The sequence below is a fragment of the Somniosus microcephalus genome, chromosome 22 (genome assembly GCF_052327205.1).
Source record: "Somniosus microcephalus isolate GS21.2 chromosome 22, FLI_Smic_1.0, whole genome shotgun sequence".
Taxonomy (NCBI): Eukaryota; Metazoa; Chordata; class Chondrichthyes; order Squaliformes; family Somniosidae; genus Somniosus; species Somniosus microcephalus.
The window spans coordinates 47,284,925-47,310,899 of NC_141008.1; the positions used below are offsets into that span (position 1 = coordinate 47,284,925).

Here is a 25,975-nt window from a genome sequence, read left to right on the forward strand (position 1 = left end):
GAAGATGTCGGATTGTCATAAAACCAAACTGGTTCACTGCTGTCCTTACCCGGTCTGGGCCTATTTGTGACTCCAGTCCCACACCAACGTGTTTGACTCCTAACCAACGTTCCCTGTAAGCCGCGCAGCTCTTTGCCGGTCCCACGCAGCCCGGGACCTGCTTTTCCAATGTTAAATGCGTGGAATTGTGAATAAGCCGTGCAGCCCCTTAAAGGGACCACACACACACACACCCAAAAAATAAATTAGGGGGAACATTGCTCTTAACTTCCCTCGGAAGTGTCCCAGCAACACACACTGACGTAAGAAAACCACTAGGCACTTGGTCTAAGCGTTAAACAAAGCTTTAATTAACTGTTTTACAACATGGAGGTCTAGTTGTGTCCTTCACTAGTTCCTGTTAAGAATGTCCTGCGCAAGCTGGGCCCGTGCCCGAGTATTTATACTCTCCCTGGACAGCGCCACCCGCAGGCCGCTCAGTTGATTCATGTCACACACCATTGTATCAAAACTGCTACAAATAACAAGACCACACAGACGGCAGAGTTTCAAGGCGGGAGGTCACCACCACCTCCTCAGGGAAACGAGGAATGCGCCAGAAATGCTCACATCCCGAGAATGAACATTAATAATAAATACAAGTCCGGATCAAGGAAAGACGGCATCCCGTTCCCAGCCGCCCCACAGCACAGTGCGTCATCAGACCCCACTGTTACACCCCGCTAACATAAACACGCACTGGTGAGTACACTGTACGCTGGGTATCGCTCGCCTGTCCAGCCCCGACACACGTTACTCACCAGGAATTCGACAGGATCCCCTTCATGCCCCCGTAATTCGGATTTCCATATTTCATGTAATACTGACTCCGTCGCGCCGCTCCCAATTCCTTCTGATCATCTGGAAGATAGCACAAGCCGTCAGTAACAGCCTGGCAGACCAGAAGAGAACCCCAGCAACAAGTCAACTTCCAGAACTACCTGGGAATCCCCCCACCCCCCCCAAAGCTATGGGGTAAAATACCCGTCACTGAACCACACTGACCAAGATGGTGCCAGGTCCAATCCTTGACCTGTGCTGCATGAGTGGGTTAGTGGGAGGGGCATTACCAATCAACTTCAGTGCCCTGCGTTACATAGGAACAGGAGGAAGCTATTCAGCCCACTGAGCCGGTTCTGCCATTCAATTAAATCATGGCTGATCTGCACCACAAATCCATATACCTGCCTTTGCTCCATTTACCTGCCTTTGCTCCATTTACCTGCCTTTGCTCCATTTACCTGCCTTTGCTCCATTTACCTGCCTTTGCTCCATTTACCTGCCTTTGCTCCATATACCTGCCTTTGCTCCATATACCTGCCTTTGCTCCATATACCTGCCTTTGCTCCATTTACCTGCCTTTGCTCCATATACCTGCCTTTGCTCCATATACCTGCCTTTGCTCCATATACCTGCCTTTGCTCCATTTACCTGCCTTTGCTCCATATACCTGCCTTTGCTCCATATACCTGCCTTTGCTCCATTTACCTGCCTTTGCTCCATATACCTGCCTTTGCTCCATATACCTGCCTTTGCTCCATATACCTGCCTTTGCCCCATATACCTGCCTTTGCTCCATTTACCTGCCTTTGCTCCATTTACCTGCCTTTGCTCCATATACCTGCCTTTGCTCCATATACCTGCCTTTGCTCCATTTACCTGCCTTTGCTCCATATACCTGCCTTTGCTCCATTTACCTGCCTTTGCTCCATTTACCTGCCTTTGCTCCATTTACCTGCCTTTGCTCCATTTACCTGCCTTTGCTCCATTTACCTGCCTTTGCTCCATTTACCTGCCTTTGCTCCATTTACCTGCCTTTGCTCCATTTACCTGCCTTTGCTCCATATACCTGCCTTTGCTCCATATACCTGCCTTTGCTCCATTTACCTGCCTTTGCTCCATTTACCTGCCTTTGCTCCATTTACCTGCCTTTGCTCCATATACCTGCCTTTGCTCCATTTACCTGCCTTTGCTCCATTTACCTGCCTTTGCTCCATTTACCTGCCTTTGCTCCATATACCTGCCTTTGCTCCATATACCTGCCTTTGCTCCATTTACCTGCCTTTGCTCCATATACCTGCCTTTGCTCCATTTACCTGCCTTTGCTCCATATACCTGCCTTTGCTCCATTTACCTGCCTTTGCTCCATTTACCTGCCTTTGCTCCATATACCTGCCTTTGCTCCATATACCTGCCTTTGCTCCATATACCTGCCTTTGCTCCATATACCTGCCTTTGCTCCATATACCTGCCTTTGCTCCATATACCTGCCTTTGCTCCATTTACCTGCCTTTGCTCCATTTACCTGCCTTTGCTCCATATACCTGCCTTTGCTCCATATACCTGCCTTTGCTCCATATACCTGCCTTTGCTCCATTTACCTGCCTTTGCTCCATTTACCTGCCTTTGCTCCATTTACCTGCCTTTGCTCCATATACCTGCCTTTGCTCCATTTACCTGCCTTTGCTCCATTTACCTGCCTTTGCTCCATTTACCTGCCTTTGCTCCATATACCTGCCTTTGCTCCATATACCTGCCTTTGCTCCATATACCTGCCTTTGCTCCATTTACCTGCCTTTGCTCCATTTACCTGCCTTTGCTCCATATACCTGCCTTTGCTCCATTTACCTGCCTTTGCTCCATTTACCTGCCTTTGCTCCATTTACCTGCCTTTGCTCCATTTACCTGCCTTTGCTCCATATACCTGCCTTTGCTCCATATACCTGCCTTTGCTCCATATACCTGCCTTTGCTCCATTTACCTGCCTTTGCTCCATTTACCTGCCTTTGCTCCATTTACCTGCCTTTGCTCCATTTACCTGCCTTTGCTCCATTTACCTGCCTTTGCTCCATTTACCTGCCTTTGCTCCATATACCTGCCTTTGCCCCATATACCTGCCTTTGCCCCATATACCTGCCTTTGCTCCATTTACCTGCCTTTGCTCCATATACCTGCCTTTGCTCCATATACCTGCCTTTGCTCCATATACCTGCCTTTGCTCCATATACCTGCCTTTGCTCCATATACCTGCCTTTGCTCCATTTACCTGCCTTTGCTCCATATACCTGCCTTTGCTCCATTTACCTGCCTTTGCTCCATTTACCTGCCTTTGCTCCATATACCTGCCTTTGCTCCATATACCTGCCTTTGCTCCATATACCTGCCTTTGCTCCATTTACCTGCCTTTGCTCCATATACCTGCCTTTGCTCCATTTACCTGCCTTTGCTCCATTTACCTGCCTTTGCTCCATATACCTGCCTTTGCTCCATTTACCTGCCTTTGCTCCATATACCTGCCTTTGCTCCATATACCTGCCTTTGCTCCATATACCTGCCTTTGCTCCATTTACCTGCCTTTGCTCCATATACCTGCCTTTGCTCCATATACCTGCCTTTGCTCCATATACCTGCCTTTGCTCCATATACCTGCCTTTGCTCCATTTACCTGCCTTTGCTCCATATACCTGCCTTTGCTCCATTTACCTGCCTTTGCTCCATATACCTGCCTTTGCTCCATTTACCTGCCTTTGCTCCATTTACCTGCCTTTGCTCCATATACCTGCCTTTGCTCCATTTACCTGCCTTTGCTCCATTTACCTGCCTTTGCTCCATTTACCTGCCTTTGCTCCATTTACCTGCCTTTGCTCCATTTACCTGCCTTTGCTCCATATACCTGCCTTTGCTCCATATACCTGCCTTTGCTCCATTTACCTGCCTTTGCTCCATATACCTGCCTTTGCTCCATTTACCTGCCTTTGCTCCATATACCTGCCTTTGCTCCATATACCTGCCTTTGCTCCATATACCTGCCTTTGCTCCATTTACCTGCCTTTGCTCCATTTACCTGCCTTTGCTCCATTTACCTGCCTTTGCCCCATTTACCTGCCTTTGCTCCATATACCTGCCTTTGCTCCATATACCTGCCTTTGCTCCATATACCTGCCTTTGCTCCATTTACCTGCCTTTGCTCCATTTACCTGCCTTTGCTCCATATACCTGCCTTTGCTCCATATACCTGCCTTTGCTCCATATACCTGCCTTTGCTCCATATACCTGCCTTTGCTCCATATACCTGCCTTTGCTCCATTTACCTGCCTTTGCTCCATTTACCTGCCTTTGCTCCATTTACCTGCCTTTGCTCCATATACCTGCCTTTGCTCCATATACCTGCCTTTGCTCCATATACCTGCCTTTGCTCCATATACCTGCCTTTGCTCCATTTACCTGCCTTTGCTCCATATACCTGCCTTTGCTCCATATACCTGCCTTTGCTCCATTTACCTGCCTTTGCTCCATTTACCTGCCTTTGCTCCATATACCTGCCTTTGCTCCATTTACCTGCCTTTGCTCCATTTACCTGCCTTTGCTCCATATACCTGCCTTTGCTCCATATACCTGCCTTTGCTCCATATACCTGCCTTTGCTCCATATACCTGCCTTTGCTCCATATACCTGCCTTTGCTCCATATACCTGCCTTTGCTCCATATACCTGCCTTTGCTCCATATACCTGCCTTTGCTCCATTTACCTGCCTTTGCTCCATATACCTGCCTTTGCTCCATTTACCTGCCTTTGCTCCATATACCTGCCTTTGCTCCATATACCTGCCTTTGCTCCATTTACCTGCCTTTGCTCCATTTACCTGCCTTTGCTCCATATACCTGCCTTTGCTCCATATACCTGCCTTTGCTCCATATACCTGCCTTTGCTCCATATACCTGCCTTTGCTCCATTTACCTGCCTTTGCTCCATTTACCTGCCTTTGCTCCATATACCTGCCTTTGCTCCATATACCTGCCTTTGCTCCATATACCTGCCTTTGCTCCATATACCTGCCTTTGCTCCATATACCTGCCTTTGCTCCATTTACCTGCCTTTGCTCCATATACCTGCCTTTGCTCCATATACCTGCCTTTGCTCCATTTACCTGCCTTTGCTCCATTTACCTGCCTTTGCTCCATATACCTGCCTTTGCTCCATATACCTGCCTTTGCTCCATATACTTGCCTTTGCTCCATTTACCTGCCTTTGCTCCATTTACCTGCCTTTGCTCCATATACCTGCCTTTGCTCCATATACCTGCCTTTGCTCCATATACCTTAATATGCTTATCTAACAGAAATCTATCGATCTCAACCTTGAAAATTTCAATTACCCATAGCAGCCAGTCTTTTGGGGGAGAGTTTTCAAGATTTCCACTACCCTTTGTGTGAAAGTGTGCTTCCTAACATCACCCCTGAACGGCCTGGCTCTAATTTTAAGATAATATCCCCGGGTTCTGGATTCCCCCCACCAGAGGAAATAATTTCTCTGCATTGACCCCATCAAATACATTTAACATTTTAAACATCCCAATAAGATCAGCCCTCAATCTTCTATACTCGAGGGAATACAGGCCAAGTTTATGCAACCTGTCCTCATAATTTAACCCTTTGCACCCAGGTATCGATCTGGTGAATCTGCGCTGCACCCCCTCCAAGGCCAATATATCCTTCCTGAGGATCGGAGCCCAGGACTGAACGCAGTTACTGCAGGTGGGGTCTGACCAGAGCTCAGTACAACTGAAGCATCACTTCCTGCACTTTGTATTCCAGCCCCCTCGAGATAAAGACCAACATCCCATTCGCCTTTTTAATTACGGAAACAATATTTCAGTGAGCAAGTGGTCAATTTATGGAATGGACTCTCATGCGAGAGACGGTGGAAGCAGTTAGTGTTGATTCATTCACATGCAAATTAGAGAGATTTATTTCAGAAAATAACATTTTGGGATCCAGTATATGAGTAACTTGATCAATATTAAGGGAATCAAGGGATATGGGAATAGTGCGGGAAAGTGGAGTTGAGGTAGCAGATCAGCCATGAATGGTGGAGGGGCCTCGAGTGGCCGTATGGCCTACTCCTGCTTCTTTTGTTCTTATGTTGAGACATGACATGTGAAGTGTAGCGTGTTCAGGAGGAATCAGAGAAATTTATGGCACAGAAGGAGGCCATTCGGCCCATTGGGTCTGTGCCAGCCAAAAAAGAGCTATCTAGCCTAATCCCACTTTCCATCTCTTGGTGTGCAGCCTTGTAGGAGCAGGTGTCTGTGGACCTCTGGTTCCCAAAGCTCTCCACCACTGGGGGTTTTCCTCACCTCATGTCTGGGTCTGTTGTAGACTCACTGATAGAGATTGATCGCTGTGATTGGTCAATAATTCCATTATCGTTGGATCATGTGACGACCGGGGTGGTAAAAGGTGAACTAGATGGATCTGGGTCTTTTATCGTCTAGCAATTCCCATGTTCTTATTACTTTTTGTACCCATTAGCTTTGAGTGATGTGTACGCAGACATCCTAATCCCTTTAGTCCTCCACAACTCCCAGTCTCACCATGAAGAATCTAGGGAAAGGCAAACCAGCCGGGGCTGCTGCTCCTCACCATCATACACACGCTAAACGAGGAGAGGATTGGGGAGACTGCCTGCCCATCTTCACCCTGGGTTAGCAAGCCATGTCCCTGCGAGAGGGGGCGACTGGACCGTACTGCACTCACCTTTGGTGGCGAACCTCACTTGCAGCTTGTTTCCCCGAGGCGCCCGGAGTGCTGGCCGCAGCTCGTTTCGCAGGATGGAGGCTTGCTCGGCCTGTGACAGCGTGTCCAACTAGCCAAAGAGAGAGAGAAACGACTTAACGGCTCAGTTATCTTTGCTCAGTAATGGCCGAGGCTGTATCGCAAGAGAGAGAGGCCTGAAGTATGGTTGGAAGCACACAATGCCATCGCTCTCACAGGACTCTCGGGGTGGGGGATGATGACTGGGGGAGCTCGGCGATGAAGGAGAGGGGTCGGGGGAACATCAGCTCTCCCACTGCCACACCCGTACTGAACAGGAAAATCTCAGAGGGATGAAGGGAAATGACCAACAATGGTGAGGTGGTTTATAAGTTGTAGACATGAAGGGGGGAATGTGAGAGAGGGATCAAGAGGCCTGTTTGGTGTCTGGGGGTGGGGGGGCGCAGGTGAAGGAGATTCTATGAAGAACATAAGAATTAGGAGCAGGAGTCGGTCATACGGCCCCTCGAGCCTGCTCCGCCATTCAGTAAGATCATGGCTGATCTTTGACCTCAACTCCACTTTCCTGCACTATCCCCATATCCCTCGATTCCCCATGAGTCCAAAAATCTATCGACCTCAGTCTTGAATATAGTCAATGATTCAGCATCCACAGCCCTCTGGGGTAGAGAATTCCAAAGATTCACAACCCTCAGAGAAGAAATTTCTCATCTCAGTCCTAAATCCTGAGACTATGCCCCTAGTTATAGACGCTCCAGCCGGGGGAAACAACCTCTCAGCATCAACCCTGTCACTCTCCCTCAGAATCTTGTACGTTTCAATGAGATCAGCTCTCATTCTTCTAAACTCCAGAGAGTATAGTGACAGCAATTCTGGAGAGTTGGATCCCGATGTGGGTACAGAGGCAGAGGGCAGGGACTTTGAGAGCATGCTGTGTGAGGAGGGTCTGGAGTGTATGGGTGTGCCGAGTGACCCAACACAAACATGAGAGAAACATTGAGAGAGACACTAGCATTGTCCTGGAAACACTGTCTACATAGAGAATACACTCCAACTGCACTTGTACACAAGACAGAGAAAACAACAGGAGACCGCAGTAGCATAACCGCCACATCTTAATAGCCGACCACTTTATATCATCAGAACCCGTGGGCACAGCACCAGAACTGCAGAGTACTTACTGCTGAGGATAACAGCAAAGAGAATGTTATTGTGAATATAGATTTTTAAGGCACAGTACGTTGGGGTGGTAGGAGAGTGAGATCGCAAGCACAAAACCGGTATCACCGGGGAAAGAATGAATGTCCTGAATGGGAGTCTGGAAGGTCCCGGAGCCACACTGGCCCCAAGTAAGGCTGCACAAGGTTGGGATTTCCACTGTGATGAAGCAGTTCGGTTCTGGGCAGATTCCCACCCAGCTGAGAACAGGCTGAACTCGAGTGTGGCTGGGAGAGGGGCAGTGTCACCGGCGACGGGACAGGAAGAGAAACAGTCGACAGCATTAAGCCACATGCCTGTCACGTACTATTGTAGCACAGGAGATGTACGCAGAGCGGGTGCTCAATTGGCACAGCGGCCTGAGATTTGCAGCACACAGACAGGGTGAAGCTGATCTTGGGTGGTAGCACAAAGCAGGCGATAGCGAATTAGACGCCCATTACTAGGTCAATGTATCATCGCTGCTTAAACCTTCAGTCTGAAGGTGTTTGAAGTGTGGATGAGGGTGATTGATACCAGTGACAGGACTGAGCTGAGGGAGTAAGAAGCAGAGATAACCCCAAGTACAGTCTCTATGTTCCTCTCATAAGTCTCCCTATTAAGCATGTGGATAGACTAGGAGACAGCAGCAAAGAGCAATACAACAAAGAGTGTTTCCACTTGTGGGGAAGAGCAAATCTAGGGCCCATCAATATAAGATCGTCACTAATAAATCCAATAGGGAATTCAGGAGAAACTTCTTTACCCAGAGAGTGGTGAGAATGTGGAACTCGCTACCACAGGGAGTGGTTGAGGCGAATAGTATAGATACATTTAAGGGGAGGCTGGACAAGCATATGAGGGAGAAGGGAATAGAGGGTTATGCTGATGGAGTTAGATGATGAAAGATGGGAGGAGGCTCGAGTGGAGCATAAACGCCGGCATGGACTGGTTGGGCCGAATGGCCTGTGTAATCCTCTGTAATTCTATGTAGTACTAGTCCCCTTTACATTTAACTATTGGCACATTTATTCCACAGAAAGGATTTGAAAATGAGTTACATTTAATTTTTTTTCTTGGAAATTGTATTCCTACAAGGTTTAAAACGGCTTCTAGATGGAAGCTAGTTAATATCCTAACTGGAAATTGTTTCCCCAGAGTCTAAACAATAAGCAATTTATCTGGGTTATCGCAAAAACCACATTCAAATGTGTTAGAAAACCCGTTGTCTTTGCCTGTGGAGCGAGAGATAAAAGACTGGGGAAAGCTTTAGTAAGAGAGAAACTGCTGAGGCAGAGGCAGGCTCAATTAATTAAAGACGACCCACTGATGTGGGGGAACGTAGCATGTTCTTTATTTTATATTATGTGAAGACCAGCTGTATCGATTAAAATAAATGAAACTGATCCTAATGGTTGTTCTGTATGTTCATCTGATGCATAATAAAGCAACAATTCGTATCAAGACTTGCTTCACCAAGTGTTCGCTCAGCCACCTCCAGAGGGATTGAGGTAAGCCACATTTAAAAGACACATCTACTGTATATCTGGTCCAGATCGTAAACGGCTGCTACTGTTACATCACTAGATCATGCTATCACACAAGTTGCTATAGGGCAGTGAGAGATCATTTCCATAAAGTCGTTTAGATCACGAACAGGAGCGACTTACCCCACGGAACCAGAGGCAGAACCTCAGCAGACACCAACTCAAAGAACATTTTCCAGGACAAGTGAAATTCACAACGAGAGTAAATATTTAACCCGTCTCACCAATTTTCGCTCATCTTCTACTGAAAGTGCCAACTCCTTGTTGGGGTACGGTTCCATGGGCACAAGAGACCTTTCTGGGCTACGATTCCATGGGAACCAGTTCCTTATTGGGTTACTGTTCTAACAAGTCTACAGGCACCCCACAGTCATGCATGAACCTAGAGCATGGGAACCAAGTGTGCTATTCGACTGTGAAGGGCACCACACAAAGCTCAATCCTGTCCTCACAAGTTGTCCAAACACGTGCCCTTCCCAGCAGAGGTCAATGGCTGGAGATCAGGAGGGGGAAGAACCCCCACTTAATGAACCTCCCTAAACTGGAGCACGGAGGCTAGTTGTGACACCCCTACCAACTGCCCCTGACAGGGAGCACACCTTGGGCCTTCCCGATCTCCGTGGATCAGCGATTCGAGGAGAAACTGGCTGAGCCAGTGGGGAAAGCTCCTCTCTGCAACTTTCTGATGCCAACTGTTAAAAGCCAGGACAGGACAAACGTGCAAGATAGGATCTGAAAATAAGTGATGCATTTTACACCGGTGTAAGTGTCACTGCAGTGCCGCGGTAATCCAATCTCAAACACTCAGACATACCTCGCTGTCTGCTGTGGCTGGCTTGCATCCCACTTCTTCAGAGTCTCTGGACTCCTTCTCCTCTAACTCCCCCTCTTCTTCCTCCTCCTCCTCATCATCGTCATCATCGTCATCATCCTCGTCATCGTCGTCGTCATCATCATCGTCGTCGTCGTCATCATCATCATCATCGTCGTCATCATCATCATCGTCGGTCCTTTCAGCCGAGTCATGCTCATTGGGGCCGTCTGCAGTGAAACATTGCAAATCATCAGCGGAGAAGCGTTAAAAGCGTACAGGATTCATTCAGGGCAATCTGCAATATTGCCAAATATGACCAAGTGGAGCGTACAGATCGGAGTTACGTCAAACAGGCGCAGAACACCTGGCAGTCCGTCCTGGCAGGGTAGGCCTGGCAGTCCGTCCTGGCAGGGTAGGCCTGGCAGTCCGTCCTGGCAGGGTAGGCCTGGCAGTCCGTCCTGGCAGGGTAGGCCTGGCAGTCCGTCCTGGCAGGGTCGTCCTGGCAGTCCGTCCTGGCAGTCCATCCTGGCAGGGTAGGCCTGGCAGTCCGTCCTGGCGCTCTTCAGTGTTTGGCTCCAGCCCAAGCGGATTAAAACAAGGCCAATCAAATTTACAAGAGAGTGAATTTCGAACTGCGTAACACTTGGACGAAGTACCGTCACTGAGGGGAGCAAGTTCAGACTATGAATTAGGCACATCGCACAAGAAACGTGTCGCATTATCAAAGCAGAATGGCGCAAGAATGGCACCAGTGCATTAAACATACCCAGGGGAAAAGCGAAGGGACAGTCGCAACAGAAATGTATTAAAGAACTCTCTCGGTGGGGAAACGCAGTGCCTGGGTGCAGCTGCAAGCCACAAAAATCAGGACGGCTAGGGTTCCACTTCCTGGTCTGTGCTGCACTCATTGACTGCAGCTGAGGCAGCATTTCCACTCTGACAACTGACCTCGGCGCCCCCGGGGAGGGTCCGAGAGAAGGGAGGGGGGAACGGTAAGGACAGGGCTTGGTTGCGATGCCTTTCACAGTCAAATATCCCACTGAAATTCACTTTCTAGGCTCACATGGGAAGATTGGACACTTGGGGCAAAGTACTGGATGGTCACCTCACCCGCCCCCTCCCTGTGAATCTGTGGCGCAGCAAGAGTCGGTCTTTCAGGAGGAAGGGGAATCATAGAATAATACAGCACATAAGGAGGCCATTTGGCCCATCGTGCCTGTGCTGGCTCTCTGATAGAACAATCTAATTAATCCCACTTCCCCCTGCTCTTTCCCCAGAGCCCTGCAAATGTTTTCTCTTCAAGTATTTGGAAGGAAAACATTTTTACAAAAGAAAAAGCAAATGATGAGGAAAGACTGAATGGGCTGGGGCTCTTTACTCTAGAACAGAGAACACTGAGAAGTGACCCGACAAGAGGTCTTTAAAATGATGCAGGGGTTCAATAGGGTAGACTTAGAAAAAGGAATAGGAGGGGGCAGCTCGTGTGGAGCATAAACACCAGCATAGAGTGGTTGGGCCGAATGGCCTGTCTGTGCGCTGTAAATACTGCGTAATTCTACTGGAGGGCATGGTGTTATCTGCAGCGCATCGACCGTGAAACACGACAGGATCTTTACAGGAAAGACTTCAGGAGCCAGGGACAGCGGGAGGCAAAATAATGGTGTAATGCCGAAAGTGATCTGCACTGTAGCAGAAAGCCACCTCTGTCCTTCAGCTTCACCAGCCTGTTCTCAGTTTCCCGGGACTGTTGCTAGGCAACTGTTTAATCAGCAGCATTCAGGGGATTACCTCGCTTTATGGAGTTGAGTTCGCCTTCGACCGCAGCCTGTGTGCGCGCGCCGGCATTCAGGTCCGCACCGACACTGAGGTTGATCATGGCGCGGGCGGCTGTGACGTCATCCAGCCACACCACGTTACCTAGGAAACAGCCAAGGAACGAGACCATTCAGAAATAAACCAAAACATCATTGTAACAGCTGCACTTCAGAGGCTTCCTCGCCTGCACCCGAGCCCTCCTCCCAACACATGGGTTTAATCAGCACAGACTCGCTGGAAAGACTTGCATTTCTATAGCCCCTGTCACGACCTCATGACGTCCCAAAGGGCTTTACAGCCGATGAAGTACGTTTGAAGTGTAGTCTCTGCTGTAATGTAGGAAACGCAGCCGACAATTTGCACAGAGCAAGATCCCACAAACAGCAATATGATAATGACCAGGTAACCTGTTTCAGTGATGTTGGTTGAGAAATAAATATTGGCCCCAGGAGAACTCCCCTGCTCTTCTTCGAATAGTGGCCATGGAATCTTTTACGTTCTCCTGAGAGCAGACGGGGTCTCGGTTTAATATCTCATTGAAAGACAGTGCAGCGCTCCCTCAGTACTGACCCCTCCGACAGTGCAGCGCTCCCTCAGTACTGCCCCTCCGACAGTGCGGCGCTCCCTCAGTACTGCCCCTCTGACAGTGCGGCGCTCCCTCAGTACTGCACTGGGAGTGTCAGCCTGGATTAGAGGCCCGAATCGACTGTAAAAATCCGTTAATGCTTCAGAAGAGCAGCGGATAGAGATGGGGCCGGGGTGAGAGTTGGGCGAGGGAGGCCCAGCCGAGTGAATCAGTTGCTTGGTGAGAACCATTTTGTTGAGCAATGTGCTCAATTTTAAGGTGCTTTCACATTCCAGCCCCATTGTGGAGGAAGGAGGTGAGTAACCCCCAGTCTCTGTGCCCAGTTTTACTGAATAAGTCACCAGGGGCTGAATCCTCGTGTGGGATGGGAAAGCGTTGACACACCAAGATGGGGAACCAACTCACGGGGAGAGGAAAATCAAGAGGCAGGAGGTGGAAATCGAAACAAAAATAAAGTGAAACCAAGGGAAGAATTTTCGTGCTGAGTTCGCACATCAGACCTCGGTCTCCACAGCCGATTAATCAAGAGCTCACTCACAGGAGGAATCATCGATCCACTCGATGCTGGACGGAGGGTACTCCTTAAAATAGGTGAAGATCTCTTCGGTGCTCATCTCATCGACCCCGGTCACGTGAAGCGCCTCCAGGCGAATCTTGGGGATTGCTGCAAAATACACAGCAGCAACAGGTAACCACAGCCAACAGACATCGCAAGATTCAACAACAACTTGCATTTATATAGCGCCTTTAATGTAGTAAAGTGTCCCAAGGTGCTTCACAGGAGTGTAATCAGGCAAGATTTGACACCAAGCCACATATGGAGATATGAGGGCTGGTGACGAAAAGTTTGGTCGAAGAGGTCGGATTTAAGGAGCATCGAGATGCGGGGAGGTTTAGGGAGGGAATTCCAGAGCTTGGGGCCCAGGCAGCTGAAGGCACGGCCACCAATGGTGGAGCCATGGAAATTGGGGATGCGCAAGAGGCCAGAATTGGAGGAGCGCAGAGATCTCGGATGGTTGAGGCAATGTTCCCTCTAATTTTTCTTCAAAGGTCCGCACAGGCTCGTTTTTTTCAATTTAAAAACCAGTTCACCGGCTGCGTGGGACCCCCAGAGCGCTGCGCGGCTACGTGGGAACCCTGGAGTGCTGCGCGGCGACCCCCTGGAGCGCTGCGCGGGACCCCCCCGGAGCACTGCGCGGCTGCGTGGGACCCCCGGAGCACTGCGCGGCTGCGCAGCTTAAAGAGAACATTGGTTGCAGGGTTGTCGGTGGTTACAGGGATAGGGAGGGGCGATGCCATGGAGTGATTTGAACACAAGGATAGTTGAAGACATTTTTTTAAACTGGCTCAATGTAAACACTGATAGTCTGAAATTTCAGTACACAGGCCTCATGGTATAGGATAATGCAAGGATACTGTACAGATTGGACTAAATGAACCTCAAAGACCCAGCTCAGTACGCTGACATGATGATACAATTTGAATAAATATCCAGGGACCCTCTGTAAATAATTAAACAAGTGATTGCTGAATGACCTCAGCCTCTGTTTAAAGAAAGAATTAGATAACTTGTGACATCTGAAATGTGACAGATATCTGAAAGGCACCGTCTAGAAAATGAACACGTACACGAAGTTTTTATATTGCTCACTGATTTCTATATACAATTCTGTGAAGCCGTTATTTTATATATCGTTTACTTATGTATTTAATTCTTATTTCATCTCATTTTCAAAGCTAAGGATACACTGCTAGAGGTAGCAGTTAGAGGGAGGTACCTGGGCTAACAGCAGCAACAACAACTTGCTTTGATAAAGCGCCGATAGCTGCAATGGGTGTGGTCCTGGACTGTGCTGGCACAGGTGGGGAATTTGCCAGAAGCAGGGTGAGGGTGCTGCAGTTTGGCAAAATGGAGGCATGTTTGGCACTACTGTGGCCGGGGGAACCTGGGGTATGACAGAACTGGGGAGGGGAATATGGGGTGCGGTTCACTGATGGTTCACAAGTTTCTAAGAGATCTCTGTGTTTTCTGACTGATTCCTGGACACGTGACTCTCGCTGACCATCTCCGTCTTTGTCTCACTGCTGGCACTAATTAGAATATTTACACTTTCTAACTACCAAAACATAGGATATGGTAACCAGAGCTTTCAAAATGCAATTCATCTGTTTTTAATTTTGGGAAAAGAAAAAAAATAATTCAAACTAGGCGGAAGACACCGTTTGTTCTCTTCCTGTTTCTTTCTCATTGTCTCTCTCTGCTTAACATACTTTCTGATCAACGTTTCCTTTAAGCTGCTTTTAAATAGGAAAAACTGTGCATACGCGGTATTTTGAATGGGCCGCGCACCCAAAAAAAAATTAACGGGAACATTGTCTCTGATTTAAATAAAAGCTATTAATTTTTTTAATTATTATTTTTTTTTTTTTTTTAATAACAGGTTTACTTGAAAATCTACACAAACTCACCACCCAGTTAGTATTCAAATCATTTTCAAAAGTATGCAAACTGAAATTATGCTAGACATAACTTGACTTTAGCAGATAAAAATAAGACTTTTTATAATTGGAACATAAAAAGCTACTAGTGTGTAATAAGTACTGTCTGCCACATTTGAAGTGGATCACTCCCTCACATACAGACAGCGTCTCTTTACATATTTAAAACCTCAAATTGTTATACACGCAAGTTGAAAAGCTTTCGAAATTTGCCCCACAGCTTTACTTCAAACCATTTTGAAAAACCACCCAAGCCAATATTGCTGGAAACTGAAGAGAGAATTTCCAGCAGTCGGCTGACCACATACTCCTGGTTCATCCTCGGAAACCGAGGACGTTGCACAAGCCCAGCCCGACAGAGTCACCGTTCAGGGCAAAACTATTCAAGTCCAAGCTCAGGCTTCAAGTAAAAACTTTAATGACAATTGAGAGGAGTATGAAAATAAACTTGCAAGGGATATCAAAATCAATACAAATTTTTTTTACAATTATATTAGGAAAAAGAGGGTGGTCAGGAGCAATGTGGGCCCCTTAAAAACTGAAAGTGGCGATATGAAATGGCGAACATGTTGAATAATTACTTTGCGTCAGTATTTACAGTAGAGGAAGAGGATAGCATGCCGGACATTTCAAGGAAACTAATATTGAATCAGGGACAGGGACTCAATAAAATTAACGTAGTTAAAATAACAATAATGTAGAAAATAATGGCACTAAAGAATGACAAATCCCCAGGACCAGATGGTTTCCATCCCAGGGTTTTAAAGGAAGTAGGTGAGCACATTGCAGGTGCCCGAACTATAATCTTCCAAAGTTCTCTCGATTCAGGAACCGTCCTTTTAGATTGGAAAATTGCGCATGTCACTCTGCTTTTTTAGAATGTTGAGTGGGACAAACTAGGGAATTATAGACCAGTTAGCCAAACATCTGTTGTCAGGAACATGCTGGAGTCTATAATTAAGGATAGGGTGACTGAACAACTCAAAAATTTTCAGTTGATCAGAGACAGCCAGCATGGATTTGGGAAAGGTAGGTCATGCCTGACAAACTTGACTGACTTATTTGAAGAGGTGACTAAAGTAGTGGACAGGGGAATGTCTATGGATGTTATTTATATGGACTTCCAGAGTCATTTGATAAAGTCCCACATAAGAGACTGTTAACGAAGGTAGAAGCCCATGGAATTGAGGGCAAATTATTGAACTGGTTAGGAAATTGGCTGAGCGGCAGGAGACAGAGAGTAGGGATAATGGGCAGGTACTCAAATTAGTAGGAGGCGACTAGTGATGTCCCACAGGGATCTGTGTTGGGCCTCAACTATTCACAGTATTTATTAACGACTTAGATGATGGCATAGAAAGTCATATATCCAAATTTACCAATGACACAAAGATAGGCGGCATTGTAGGCAGTGTAGATAGAAGCATAAAATTACAAAGGGATATCAACAGATTAAGTGAATGGGCAAAACTGTGGCAAATGGATTTCAATGTAAACAAATGTGAGGTCATCCACTTTGGACCTAAAAAGGATAGAACAAGGTACTTTCTAAATGGTGAAAAGCTAAAAACAGTGGAGGTCCAAAGAGACTTGGGGGTCCACGTATATAGATCATTAAAATATCATGAACAGGTCCAGAAAATAATCAAAGAGGCTAATGGAATGCTGGCCTTTATATCTCGAGGACTAGAATACAAGGGGGTAGAAGTTATGCAGCAGCTATACAAAACCCTGGTTAGACCACACCTGGAGCACTGTGAGCAGTTCTGGGCACCACACCTTAGGAAGGATATATTAGCCTTGGAGGGAGTGCAGCATAGGTTTACCAGAATGACACCTGGACTTCAAGGGTTAAGTTACAAGGAGAGATTACACAAATTAAGGTTGTATTCCCTAGAATTTAGAAGGTTAAGGGGTGATCTGATCAAAGTTTTCAAGCTATTAATGGGGACAGATAGGGTAGATAGAGAGAAACAATTTCCGCTGGTTGGGGACTCTAGGACTAGGGGGCATAGTCTAAAAATTAGAGCCAGACCTTTCAGGAATGAAATTAGGAAACACTTCTACACACAAAGGGTGGTAGACGTTAGGAACTCTCTTCCGCAAATGGCAACTGATGCTAGATCAATTGTTAATTTTAAATCGGAGATTGATAGCTTTTTGTTAACCAAAGGTATTAAGGGATATGGGCCAAAGACGGGTATATGCAGTTAGGGCACAGATCAGCCATGATCTCATTGACAAGTGGAACAGGCTCAAGGGGCTGAATGGCCTCCTCCTATTCCTATGTTCCTAGAGGGTAAATTTAACCATGCTATTCTGAAATATATAATTTATGATTTTATTTTGATTAAAACCTTATTTTAGACATTAGAAATTTCAGTTACTGAGAAACAAAATGGCGTCCAATTTTTTCCCTCAAAAGGCGTTTTGTGTAATTCAATTGTTTCACCTTCTTTGTCTTTTTCTTTTACTTGGCAAGCTCTGCTTCCTTGTCAATTCAGGATTGGTGTTTCCATAAGTCCTTACTAGTTTCTCATTGGCAGTTTTCTAGGCTTTGGATTCACACGCTCCCCAGCTCTAATTTGCTGCGGTTTTACTTCGAGCCATTCAACAAAGCGTGACAGTGGGAGTAAAAATTCGACAAAAAAACTAAGTGCTGCACAAAATGATGTGCACTCAGATGCAAGACCTTTTAATAAATAACATACATAAATCTGATTATATAGGCCTATAGATGATGTTATATCGGTGCACTACTGAGACTGCAGAGTCTGGGTGACTCTTACTAGTTAGACCAAGTGTGGCACTCCGCACCGTGCCCAATACTCCAACAAAGGACAGGGAAGAAAACCTATTTTATAAAACTGCCAAACACAACCTTCAGTTTTTCAGTCTACAGGAACGAAACAAAAGCAAATTGTCACCTTCCTTCAGGATCTCCTTGTCTAGCACCACCTTCCGCTGAGTGACGTTCACCTCTGCCCGGAAGTGAAATCTCCTCGCTCGCTGTTCCTTCCTCTCCACCGCTTCCTGTGGAATCAAATAAATTAATAAACGCTGAGGTGGGGGGAAAGAGAGCAGCTCACAAGTATGATGTCTGTCCCCCTGCCCTGCCCCACCCTGCACTGATTTCCAGAGAATCAGAACCAAGCGCGATCAATGTACTCGTTTCCCTGTGTTTTGTGGAGTGCCAGTGTTCAGTGCCGTGCTTGGTTTTACATAGATGCTACAGCACAGAAACAGGCCATTCCGCCGGTGCTTATGCTCCACACAAGCTTCTTCCCATTCTATTTACTTCATCCCACCCTATCAACTGTTCCTTTCTCCCTCATGTGTTTATCCAGCTTCCCCTTCAATGCATCCCTACTATTCGCCTCAACCACTCCCTGTGGTAGCGAGTTCCACATTCTCACCACTCTCTGGGTAAAGAAGTTTCTCCCGAATTCCCTACTGGATTTATTAGTGACTCTCTTATATTTATGGCCCCTAGTTCTGGTCTCCCCCACAAGTGGAAACATCTTCTCTACGTCTACCCTATCGAACCCTTTCATAATCTTAAGGTCACCCCTCAGCCTTCTCTTTTCTAGAGCAAAGAGCCCCAGCCTGTTCAATCTTTCCTAATAGTTATAACCTCTCAGTTCTGGTATTATCCTTGTGAATCTGTTTTGCACCTTCCCCAGTGCCTCGATATCCTTTTTATAATACCGAGACCAGAACTGTTCACAGTGCTCAAAGTGTGGTCTAACCAAGGTTCGATACAAGTTTAATATAACTTCCCTGCTTTTCAATTCTATCCCTCGAGAAAAGAACCCCAGTTATTGCCTTATTAACCTGCGTTGCTACTTTAATGATTTGTGAATCTGTACCCCCAGATCACTCTGCTCCTCTACCACATTTAGACTTTTCCAAGCCGTATCTGGCCTCCTTATTCTTCCTACCAAAATGCGCCACCTCACACATGTCTATATTGAAGTTCATTTGCCAATTACATGCCCATTCCACAAGTTTACTGAAGAATTGCTTGCTGCATCACAGAGTTCAGGCTGCAGGTTCGGTCGCTTTCTAAGAGCAGGGCAACTCCACCTGTACAACAGGTTGCCGATTTCAGCCATCCCATCATAGCAAGCCACACAGCGCAAACCTCTTCACAGGTGGGCCTCTCGCCTAGACAGAATGATCAGAGTGCATGGGCGGTCCCTCTCCTCCAGCAGCGTCCCCCGAGAGAGGAAGTACCACACGGAGTGAACCAGTATCTTGAAGGGACTTAATCACTAACACCCTGGGGCCCACGGCTAGAAACCATTCCATCATTCATTCATAATAAATATTCCCCTGCCAGATTGTTAAATCACATCCCAAAACTGGAGAGAGATGGAATGGGTTCGTACCTTTGAGGTGACATCAATGCCAGTGATGAAAGTCCCAGCCTTGTTCTCATAACGCCTGCTTGTGTCCTGTGTGAAAGGAAATCAAAGGGAAAAAATGATTAAGTCACTACACGTTGATGATCAACCAAGGCTCTTGAAATCCCATATTACCAAAAACTGGCAGAGTCCCAATACACCAGATTCAATGTCTAGACTTCAGCTCAGAACCCATTTGTTCCTCTCCTGTAGGTGCTGACTCTCACAGGGGTACAGTTCCTGAAGGTGCTGACTCTCACAGGGGTACAGTTCCTGAAGGTGCCGACTCTCACTGGGGTACAGTGCCTGAAGGTGCTGACTCTCACTGGGGTACAGTTCCTGAAGGTGCTGACTCTCACTGGGGTACAGTTCCTGAAGGTGCTGACTCTCACTGGGGTACAGTTCCTGAAGGTGCTGACTCTCACTGGGGTACAGTTCCTGAAGGTGCTGACTCTCACTGGGGTACAGTTCCTGAAGGTGCTCTCACTGGGGCACAGTTCCTGAAGGTGCTCTCACTGGGGTACAGTTCCTGAAGGTGCTGACTCTCACTGGGGTACAGTTCCTGAAGGTGCTGACTCTCACTGGGGCACAGTTCCTGAAGGTGCTGACTCTCACTGGGGCACAGTTCCTGAAGGTGCTGACTCTCACTGGGGTACAGTTCCTGAAGGTGCTGACTCTCACTGGGGCACAGTTCCTGAAGGTGCTGACTCTCACTGGGGTACAGTTCCTGAAGGTGCTGACTCTCACTGGGGTACAGTTCCTGAAGGTGCTGACTCTCACTGGGGTACAGTTCCTGAAGGTGCTGACTCTCACTGGGGTACAGTTCCTGAAGGTGCTGACTCTCACTGGGGTACAGTTCCTGAAGGTGCTGACTCTCACTGGGGCACAGTTCCTGAAGGTGCTGACTCTCACTGGGGTACAGTTCCAAGGGCATCGGCCATTCTCATCCTCATTGCCATTCTTTAGATGTGACCCGACAATGAGTGCCAGCAGATTATTCGACTGTGGGGCAATCATTGCACGAGCCCTGACTTCTCCTCAACCAACACTCAAGCATCAAAGGAACAGGAGGAGACCATTCAGCCCCTTGAACCTGTTCCGCCATTCAATTCGATCATGGCTGATCTTTACCTCAACTCCATTGCTCCTTTGCTCCGTATCCTTCAATACCCAGACCCAACAAAATTCGATCGATCTCAGTCTTCAAAGCTCCAATTGACCCCCAGCATCCACAGCTTTTTGGGGTGAGAATTCCAGATTTCCACTCCCCCGTGTGTGAAGAAGCGCTTCCTGATTTTCCCCCTGAACGGCCTGGCTCTCATTTTAAGGTCACGCCCCCTTGTTCCGGACTCCCCCACCAGAGGAAAGAGTTTCTCTATCTCGACCGTATCGAATCCTTGATCAAATCATCCCTCGACCGTCTAAACTTGGGAATACAAGCCAAGTTCAGGCAACCTGTCCTCATAATTTAACACTTTAAGCCCCGGATTTCCAGCAGGGGTTGACACACAGTGATTATCAACACGGACCCTGCCTGACAGGCCTGGGCTGCCGAGATCAATCCCGATACCCACTATCCTGGCTGCGATGAGCTAATGAAACACAGACCAGGGCTGAAACCTGGGCACCCTGCGGCCTCAGTACTACACTGCGTGACGCATTCCCCACAGAGCCACCTTGGATGGTCCTGCTGGGATAGAGTCAGAGTCATAACGGCACAGAAGGAGGCTATTCGGCCTATCGAGTCCGTGCAATCCAGTCAGTCCCATTCCCCCGCTCTATCCCCGTAGCCCTGCAAGTTTATTTCCCTCAAGTGCCTATCCAGTCTCCCCTTGAAAACATTGAGTGTCTCCGCTTCCACCACTTCCGTCGGCAGTGAGTTCCTCCTCTCCCCTCCTAGTTTTGTTCATAACAGGGCTTGCTCATCAATTTCCATTTCTGAGGAAGAGTTTACCCGATAAACATTAGCCTGTCTTGTCTTGTTTCGTTTCAGAGGCTGACGGGCCTGCTGCACATCTGTAGCATGGTGCTGTTGCATACTTCAGTGCAACATCCTGTAAGAGAGCCTCCTGAACAGGGACTAGTTTTAGTCCATTCTTGTCGCCGGTACGGTCGGCAGTTATTGCTCATCCCTAGCTGTCCTGAGAAGGTGGTGGTCATCCTTCTTCTTAAACCGCTCTTTGTTACAAATTCTTTGTAGTGGTTTTGATACAACTGAGGGGCTTGATAGGCCAGAGGGCAGTCAAGAGTCACCACGTTGCTGTGGGACTGGAGTCACCTATAGGCCCAGACCGGGTAAGGAGGGCAGATTTCCTTCCCTAAAGGACGTCAGTGAACCAGCTGGGTTCTTACAACAATCCGACAGCTTCGTGCTCACTTTTACTGATCCCAGCTTTTTATTTCCAGATTATTAAAAACCGAATTCCAAATTCTCAAACTGCTCGCGGTGGGATTTGAACTTTCATTCTCTGGATTACTGGCCCAGTAACATAAATTACCACTGGCGTTCCCCAGTCCCTCAGCTCCCGGAATCGATTACTGTGCCCTAGCAAAGGTTTGGAGCCTCTTAATATCATCAGGAGGACTTTGGGCAGCTCCTAGCTGCGTGAGTGCGATGAAGCTTATGGAAAGCACCGCGGGCCATGAAAGTTCTCCCAGCCTCACCCGCTTGATGTAGTGAAGATCCATTCATGCCCCCACCACCCCCCCCCCCCACCTGAATTTAAAGGACCGCTACAAACCAGCTGGAATTCCGGTATCACTGGGCTCCACCCCAAATTCCTGGTCCCTCCCTGGGTGGAATGAGACTGACTGGATTGCTCTACAGAGAGCTGGCACAGACTCGATGAGCTGGCACAGACTCGATGGGCCGAATGGCCTCCTTCTGTGCCGTATGACTATCAATTCGGGCCTGCCGCTCTCCTTGGCCACAGGAAATTCAGGGTGTGTGTGTGGACTCTGACTGAGACTCCGCGCTCTGGGTTCCTAATCGAGTAACGGATCCACACTGCTGCACCGCTAATCATTGGGAAACGGATTGCTTTTCTCAGCCTCAGATACATCAACTGCAGAGGCTCCTTCTCACTGGGTTAGCTGCCCATTGGCTGACTCCAAGAGCAGTGTGTGTGTCGGACAATCCCACCCACTTAGCAAGGCGTAGGGGTGAGCAACAGAGAAACACAAACCCTAAACATTCAGTAACAAAGAGCAAAACACAGCCGATCGCCAGTGGTGAGCTGACCTTTCCCTGCAGCATGTTGGTGCTTAATCTTAACTTATCAGCCATCCAGCCCTTCACACTTTCCAACACACCCACCAGCTCTTCGCCCAGTGTCAGCACTCGCAACCCAGAGTCAAAAAGTCATGGGTTCATGTCCCACACTCATAATCCAGGCCGACACTCCAGAGCAGTACTGAGGGAGCGCCGCACTGTCGGAGGGGCGGTACTGAGGGAGCGCCGCACTGTCGGAGGGGCGGTACTGAGGGAGCGCCGCACTGTCGGAGGGGCGGTACTGAGGGAGCGCCGCACTGTCGGAGGGGCGGTACTGAGGGAGCGCCGCACTGTCGGAGGGGCGGTACTGAGGGAGCGCCGCACTGTCGGAGGGGCGGTACTGAGGGAGCGCCGCACTGTCGGAGGGGCGGTACTGAGGGAGCGCCGCACTGTCGGAGGGGCGGTACTGAGGGAGCGCCGCACTGTCGGAGGGGCGGTACTGAGGGAGCGCCGCACTGTCGGAGGGGCGGTACTGAGGGAGCGCCGCACTGTCGGAGGGGCGGTACTGAGGGAGCGCCGCACTGTCGGAGGGGCGGTACTGAGGGAGCGCCGCACTGTCGGAGGGGCGGTACTGAGGGAGCGCCGCACTGTCGGAGGGGCGGTACTGAGGGAGCGCCGCACTGTCGGAGGGGCGGTACTGAGGGAGCGCCGCACTGTCGGAGGGGCGGTACTGAGGGAGCGCCGCACTGTCGGAGGGGCGGTACTGAGGGAGCGCCGCACTGTCGGAGGGGCGGTACTGAGGGAGCGCCGCACTGTCGGAGTAGTGCCGAGGGAGCGCTGCACTCTCAGAGGTGCCATCTCTTGGATGAGACGTTAAACCCTGTCCATCGGTGGATGTAAAAGATCCCGTGGCACCTCCTTGTAGTAGTACAGGGCGCTTTCAGTGACCGAGCCAACATTTCTCAATCAATCAACAGGAGATTAACCACTCATTCCTCTCCGTTCTGTCTGTGGGACATTTCTACTGTGCTTGTCCACTTACTAAGCAGAGTATTTGTAAGTAATTTGTGGTATTAAGTGCTTTGAGACAATTTCATAATGTGTTATATTACAACAGTCTGCCCACATTACAACAGTCTGCCCACATTACAACAGTCTGCCCACATTACAACAGTCTGCCCACATTACAACAGTGACTACACTTACTTCATTGGCTGTAAAGCACTTTGGGACGGCCTGAGGTGGTGGAAGGTGCTGCAGAAATGCTCTATTATATAAATACAAGCCGTTCTATTTTTCACCTTGCAGCCCGTTTGTCTCGCAGTGCCCCGTGAGTTTGCTGTGAGTGGAGGCAGGGCAAGAGCGGAGCTGGGTCCTGTGGACCCCCAGTACACGTTGCAACATCGTTAGCCTGTGTGAATAACAACAACTTGCATTTATATCGCGCCTTTAATGTCGTAAAACATCCCAAGGTGCTTCACAGGAACAAAGGTTTGACACCGAGCCACACAAGAGATATTGGGACCGCTTGGTCAAAGAGGGAGGTTTTAAGGAGCGTCTTAAAGGAGGAAAGAGGTAGCGAGGCGGAGAGGTTTAGGGAGGGAATTCCAGAGCTTACGGCCCAGGCAGCTGAAGGCACGGCCGCCAATGGTGGAGCGATGGGAATCGGGGATGGGCAGGAGAGCAGAATTGGAAGAACGCAGAGATCTCGGAGGGTTGTGGGGCTGGAGGCTAGAGATAGGGAGGGGCAAGGTCATGGAGGGATTTAAAGTAAAGGATCTGAATTTTAAATTTGAGGCGTTGCCAGACAGGGTGCCAATGTAGGTCAGCGAGCACAGGAGTGATGGGTGAGCGGGACTCAGTGCGAGTTAGGACACGGGCAGCAGAGTTTTAGATGAGCTTAAGTTTACAGAGGGTGGATGACATTGTTCAATAACGTCCCTCCGCCTGAGCCAGGAGAGCTGCAGTGTTAGCTGCGAGCACAGTGAAGGCACGTGGAGAGACAGCAAGTTGCCTGCACATTATATGCAGCTGCTGTGGGAGCCTAGAGGTGGACCCCAGTGCAGCGTGTTTCAAGTGCTGCTGTCACCCCCACCCTGAGCCGTGCCACTGCCTTGTAATACACCACTGGCTGTACCACTCTTTGTAACAGGGTCACACACAAGGACACAGACAGTAGAGACGAGGCTTGTACAGACAGATGGCCAATGTCCGGATCAGTGAGTGATATTGGATTCCAATCCAATGCAAACGGTTAGCAGACCTCATGAACATGTTACATCTCAAGAGAAACTATTTCCTCAGGTGGGGGAATCCGGAACAAGGGGTCACAATCTTAAAATTAGAGCCAGGTCATTTTGGAGTGAAATCAGGAAACACAAAGGGTAGTGGAAATCTGGAACTCTCTTCCCCCAGAAGGCTGTGGATGGATGTTAGTGGGTCAATTGAAATTTAAGACTGAGATCGATAGATTTTTGTTGGGTAAGGGTATCAAGGGATATGGAGCAAAGGCGGGTAGATGGAGTTAAGATACAGATCGGCCATGATCTAATTGAATGGCGGAACAGGCTGGAGGGGCTGAATGGCCTCCTCCTGGTCCTGTGTGACATTACTCCATAATGACAACGCTATGAGAGAACCTGCCTCGTAACTGCAAACACTTAAACAACTCACCGCCAGACAATCTTTTTAAAAATAAGAGTTTTTGTTTGCAATGGAGATCCTAGTGTGGCCATAAGAATTACAGCAGAGGGAGGCCATTCGGCCCACCATGGCTGTGCCAGGACTTTTCGACCACAGCTTCTAATCACACTTCCATGGAAAATTGCTCAAAATTGTCTGACTCGACCTAGTTACAGTATATGGCGCTTCCGGTATCTTGTGTGCCAGTTTGTGTGGTTTAAGTCAGTCATGAAGAGGGAGGAAACTGAGATGTGCTCACACAAAAATACAAGAAAACCAAAAATAGGAACAGGAGATTTGCTGGATGCAAAAACACCAAGGGCCATCTGGTCCATGTTTTACCATCCCGGTTTCCCATTCCTTATATTCTTAATGGGGAGAGATGAGAAGCTGTGGCGGAGCAAAGGGATTTGGGAGTTTAGGTACACAGATCACCAAAAGCTAGTGCACAGGTACAAGAAGGATTAACATAGGAACGATAGCAAAATACTGTGGATGCTGGAAATCCGCAATAACAACAGAAAACGCTGGAAAAACTCAGCAGGCCAGGGCAGCATCGGCGGAGAGAGAAACAGAGTCGACGTTTCAGGTCGATGACCTTTCGTCAGAACTGGGAACGCAGTCC

The 25,975-nt window shown here is 48.3% G+C and overlaps 1 protein-coding gene across 2 annotated transcripts in view; it reads right to left on the minus strand.

The window, feature by feature from the left end:
* ncbp3 (nuclear cap binding subunit 3) overlaps positions 1-25,975 on the minus strand; it is a 39,250-nt gene that overhangs the window by 10,839 nt on the left and 2,436 nt on the right. For both annotated transcript variants that reach the window (XM_085964624.1, XM_085964623.1), the window contains exons 2-8: positions 19,443-19,508; positions 17,979-18,084; positions 13,091-13,216; positions 11,940-12,068; positions 10,152-10,378; positions 6,576-6,684; positions 801-900 (exon numbers count right to left, since the gene is read on the minus strand). In XM_085964624.1, the coding sequence (XP_085820750.1) occupies positions 801-900; positions 6,576-6,684; positions 10,152-10,378; positions 11,940-12,068; positions 13,091-13,216; positions 17,979-18,084; positions 19,443-19,508 (863 nt within the window). The remainder of the gene's footprint in view (positions 1-800; positions 901-6,575; positions 6,685-10,151; positions 10,379-11,939; positions 12,069-13,090; positions 13,217-17,978; positions 18,085-19,442; positions 19,509-25,975) is intronic.